Here is a 5015-nt window from a genome sequence, read left to right as displayed (position 1 = left end):
AATTTTTTTGATTTTTTTGTGAATTTTTGGGAATTTTTAGAAAATAAAACTAAAGGAAAACCGATTAAAAATCGTGTGTCAACACTCAGATACTATCTAAAAATGTAATTCTACCCATAAGTTCTCATCGATTTCTATAAAATCCCCAAATTTTTCTAAAATTACAAATCGTGGAAAAGTTTGATTGAGCGCCCAAATGATCAAATTTGATCAAATTACCCCTGCCAATCAATTCAGAACATAAGAAAACCTTGGGAGGTAGTCCAATTTTGTCATGAAAGTCCCTGGATTAAAAGTAATTTCAAAAATTGGAAATTCTAGGGACTAAATTGCAAAGAATAATTGGGTATTTTACCCAATCCGTGCAATTCGTGCAATTGAGGGTGAATTTGGTTAAATTAAAACTGCATAGGACCATAATTGAACGTCTTGACTCAAAACATGTAAAAGTTGCAAATAAAAAGACTCAAATTGTATTTTTTAGGCAAATTCAACTCTCGGTGTTGTGAAGAAACACCATAAATTGAATTCAATTTTTAATTTTTCTTGAGGTCAAAACGAAAAGGGAATTAAAATAAAAATATGGAAAATTTTTCTATATTTTTGTGACCTCGGGAAGTATTTTTTGTGAAATTTCTTGTATTTTCCTATTTTTCAAAAATATTAAAAAAAATGTGAAAAATATGAAAAATTATTTTTTGCTCAAAAATGGTCCCTTATGCTTGGCCAAGGCTACCAAACTTGATTTTTCAATTTTTCAATTTTTATGGATTTTCTATGAATTTTTATAAAACTAGATTAAAAAAAAACCCCTGATCAAAAATCAAATGTCAACATTTTCAATCTAGATAACCACTGCGAATGGTCTCTACATCCTAGAGCGCGGTTCCTATCCTAGCGCTTACTCAACACTCGAGTGTGTGGAGATGTGTTTGGGGGTAGGTTGTTTCCTTTCGTTCGAGATCCTCCTTGTGGCTAGTTCAAACAAAGGCATTTTGAGGACATCGCTCTAGCTTGAATCAAGACCCTTCTCCATAGGCTTATGGACATCTGACGTATATTTTGAAATGTTTGGATCACCCGGATGATGATTTTTTTTTAAAGACGTGTGTGGATGTTATTTTTTCGAAAATTCTTGAAAAGACTTGAGATTTTCCTCTGTTGCCTTTTTTGTTCATTTTTCCGTTTAGGTATCTTGCTCCGATTGATACCAACTCCGGTGATCATGCGGCTCGCCTCTGTAAAAATTAAAGCAGGTGATCGGTGAATTTTCACATTTAAGGGCGGTTGGGTTAAGACCGATTCTCCTTCGTGGCCTCCTCCTATCTCCCGTCTTGGAGGTCGGTGACTAGAAGTCTGTCCTTCTGACTAGTCATCCTTCCCGAAGGTTTCCTGCAAAAACGAGGAAATGTACATGTATATATGTATGTATGCATGAGACTTATGCAAAGATTATTGAGTGACTCGGGTTCTTTGAGGGAAGAGCGCCGCTTGGGGCATGGGATTCATTCATGAATAATACTTCTTGACTGCATCGGCGTTTACGGGATATCCAAATTCCTCTCCGTCCATGTTTACAAGAATTAAAGCTCCTCTAGGTAGAGCCTTCTTAACCACATACGGCCCTTCATAATTCGGAGTGAACTTGCCCCCCGGGTGCGGCGTGTTCGAAAGTGTCTTCCCGATGACCAGGTCATCAACCTCGAATATTCTCGGCCGGACTTTTCGGTTGAATGACTTAGCAACCCTCTTTTGGTACGCTTGGCCGTGACAGATTGCCTTTAGACGCTTCTCGTCTATTATATTCAATTGTTCATATCGTTTTTGGATCCATTTAGCCTCAGTGAGTTAGTGACGGGATTTCGGTTTCGACTGGTAGGACCGCCTCCATGCCATATACTAGAGAACAAGGCGTTGCCTCGGTAGAAGTTCTGATCGAGGTCCGATATGCCATTAACGCGTAAGGTAGCCTTTCATGCCAATCTCGGTAATTCTTTGCAGTCTTAGCCAAGATTTTCTTGAGGTTCTTATTCGCTATCTCTACAGCTCCATTTATTTGAGGTCGGTATGGCGATGAATTTAAGTGACGGATGTTGAAGTCATTCGGGAGGTTGCCCACCGTATCATTATTCAGATTCGAGCCATTGTCGGTTACGATGGCTTGAGGGGTTCCACACGTCGAGATGATATCTCATCTTATGAATTTAGCCACGTTCTTTGCGGTAATATTCGTATAAGAGGTGGCCTCAACCCACTTCGTGAAGTAATCAATCACGACTAAAATGAAACAATGTCCATTCGAAGCCTTGGGATTGATTGGCCCTATCATGTCTATCCCCCACATAGAGAATGGTCATACCTCGGACATCCGATGAAGTTCATTCGGAGGTGCATTAATTCTATCTCCATACACCTGGCATTAATGGCATGACCTCATGTGTTGATTACAATCTGATTCTAGGGTCATCCAAGAATATCCCAATCACATGATTTTCTTAGTGAAGAGATAGCCATTCATGTGTGGGGCCGCATTCTCCCTCGTGAATTTCTCTCATAAGTAGCTTGGCCTCATTAGCATCTAAGCACCTCGGGAGCACCGAATCGTAGGATCTCTTATAAAGAATTTGATCGCTAAGGAAAAACTTGCCAGCTATCCTCGCTATGTACTTCCTATCTCCCGCTTGACTTCCCGAAGGAAATTCGCCCTTCGTCGGGTAATTTTTTATGTCATGATACCAAGGTTGATCATCAAACCCTTCCTCAATCACCATGCAATGTGCAGGTTTTTGGGTAATGCCAATCCTCAACGGCTCAATATCTATGCCCTTTGTCACCCGGAGCATAGAAGCCAATGTCGCCAAAGCATCCAGAAAGTGATTTTGAGTCCTTGGCAGGTACTCGAAGTCGATTGCTTCAAACTCCTTGATAATTTGCTCTAAGAATTCGTGGTATGGGATGAGCTTAGAGTCCCTTGTTTTCCATTCGCCTAGGGTCCGTAGGATGATCAACGTTGACTCCCCATAAACCCGCAACTTCCGTGCCTTCATGTTGAGGGCCGATTGTAACCCAAGAATACAAGCTTCATATTCCGCCACATTATTGGTGCATGGAAATGTCAACTTTGCAGCCACGGGATAGTGTTGGCCATCCGGGGATATTAAGACCGCCCCGGTGCCTGCCCCGGCTAGATTGACTACGCCATCAAAGTACATAATCCACTTATTGTCAGAGAGTATCGGGATATGGCCTTCGGCCTCTTCTTCCTCTAGGGCGATATGCCCCTATGAATTTTCAGCTAACATATCGGCACTAGCTCATCCTTTCACAAATTTTTGATTCGAACTCCTTATATCAAATTCAAATAGGAGTACTTGCCACTTTGCCAACTTCCCTACTAACGACGGCTTCTCCAAGAAATACTTGATTGGGTCATCTTTTGTGACTAGCTGAATAATGTGATGGAGGGTATACTGCCTTAGCCTATGGAGTACCCAAACCAATGCAACACAAGTTTTCTCGACCGCTGGATATTTCGCCTCCGATGCTGTAATTTCTTGCTTAAGTAATAAACTGCCCATTCTTTTCTGTCCTCTGGGTTTGTTTGAGCGAGTAAAGCCCCTAACGATTCCTCATGCATTGTAAGATAGAAAGTCGGTGGGATGCCAGGATTGGCGGTACCAAGACCGGGAGACGACTTAAATATGCTTTGATCTCGTCAAAGGCTTGCTGACATTCATGGTCCCACTTGATCTTGGCATTCTTCTTCAAGAGCTTAAAGAAGGGTTTAGCTGTCTCCGAAAGCCGGGATATGAAGCGGGTGATATAATTCAATCCGGCTAGTAAACTCCTCACCTCATTAGCCATTGAAAGAGGACCTAGTTTAAGGATGGCTTGGACTTTAGTGGGGTCAACTTCGATGTCACGGTTGCTGACCATGAACCCCAACAGCTTCCCCGACCTTGCCCCAAATACGCATTTCGCATGGTTCAACCTCAGCTTATACTTCTTGAGCCGTTCTAACAGTTTTCTCAATACTATAGTATGATCCTCACCACATTTGGACTTGCCTATCATGTCGTCTACATACACTTCTATTTCTTTATGCATCATATCGTGGAATAGGGTGACCATTGCTCTACGATAAGTTGCTCCGCCGTTTTTCAAATCGAACGGCATGACTTTATAGTAGAAGGTGCCCCATAGTGTGGTGAATGACGTCTTGGCTTTATCCTCCTCCCTCATACGGATTTGGTTATAACCGGAGAACCCATCCATAAAGGAGAACCTTTCAAATTCAGTTGTACTATCAACTAGGACGTCAATATACGGTAGAGCAAAGTTATCTTTAGGGCTCGCCTTATTTAAGTCTTAATAGTCTACACAGACCCGCACCTTCCCGTCCTTTTTCATGACAGGGACTTGTTTGCGATCCATTCTAGATATGCAATCACTTCGATGAACCCTACCTTGGGGAGTTTCTCACTTCTTCCTCAATCTTTTTTGATAGTTTTGGCCTCGTTCACCCGAGCTTCTTCTTCTTGAGGGGAATGTTAGGATCAGTTGGCAATGCATGTTCTACGATACTAGGGTCTAATCCTGGCATATCGGCGTACGACCAAGCGAAGACATCTTAGTATTCTCTAAGGAGTTCAACTATTCTGAATGCTTCTGAGTATTACATACTCTCACCAATTTTTACTTCTTTGACATTTTCTGGGGTCCCTAAGTTTACTGAAACGGTACCCTCCGTGGTGAGTGGTTTAGGCTCTTCGTGCCAACTCCAATTACTTCGATCTCTCTCGAGATCCCGATCCTCATTCTCTTCTTCAATTTGGAGGGGCAGATTCCCCCTGAGAACCCGAGTCATCTAATAATTTGCCATGTATGTTTGGAATGGTATACCCGAGATGTCATACAAATGGTTTATTGACATATAATAGAGAGAGTATATGCAGACGGTTTTTTTTTTTTTTTTATTATTATATATTTTTTAAGTTATTTTGGAGCAAGCTTTT

The 5015-nt window shown here is 41.5% G+C and overlaps 1 protein-coding gene across 1 annotated transcript; it reads right to left on the bottom strand.

The window, feature by feature from the left end:
* Positions 1-2495: 2495 nt before the first annotated feature.
* LOC125316295 lies at positions 2496-4275 on the bottom strand. Its single transcript, XM_048284309.1, has 3 exons — positions 3679-4275; positions 3372-3446; positions 2496-3281 (listed from the first exon to the last, which is right to left on the bottom strand). Exons 1-3 carry the CDS (start codon positions 4273-4275, stop codon positions 2496-2498), a joined length of 1458 nt encoding a protein of 485 aa, XP_048140266.1.
* Positions 4276-5015: the final 740 nt, after the last annotated feature.

This window comes from Rhodamnia argentea, chromosome 8 (genome assembly GCF_020921035.1).
Source record: "Rhodamnia argentea isolate NSW1041297 chromosome 8, ASM2092103v1, whole genome shotgun sequence".
Classification (NCBI taxonomy): domain Eukaryota; kingdom Viridiplantae; phylum Streptophyta; class Magnoliopsida; order Myrtales; family Myrtaceae; genus Rhodamnia; species Rhodamnia argentea.
This window is presented reverse-complemented; position numbering and strand designations above follow the sequence as displayed.

Bases quoted from the DNA above. Each gene is read 5' to 3' on its own strand.
- LOC125316295 (XM_048284309.1), bottom strand. From the start codon at position 4,275: ATGGATGGGTTCTCCGGTTATAACCAAATCCGTATGAGGGAGGAGGAT. The intron at 3,447-3,678 runs GTACCGCCAATC...CACATTATTCAG, and splicing joins TAAGTCGTCTCCCGGTCTTG to CTAGTCACAAAAGATGACCC. The intron at 3,282-3,371 runs GTACTCCTATTT...GAAAATTCATAG, and splicing joins GGAAGTTGGCAAAGTGGCAA to GGGCATATCGCCCTAGAGGA.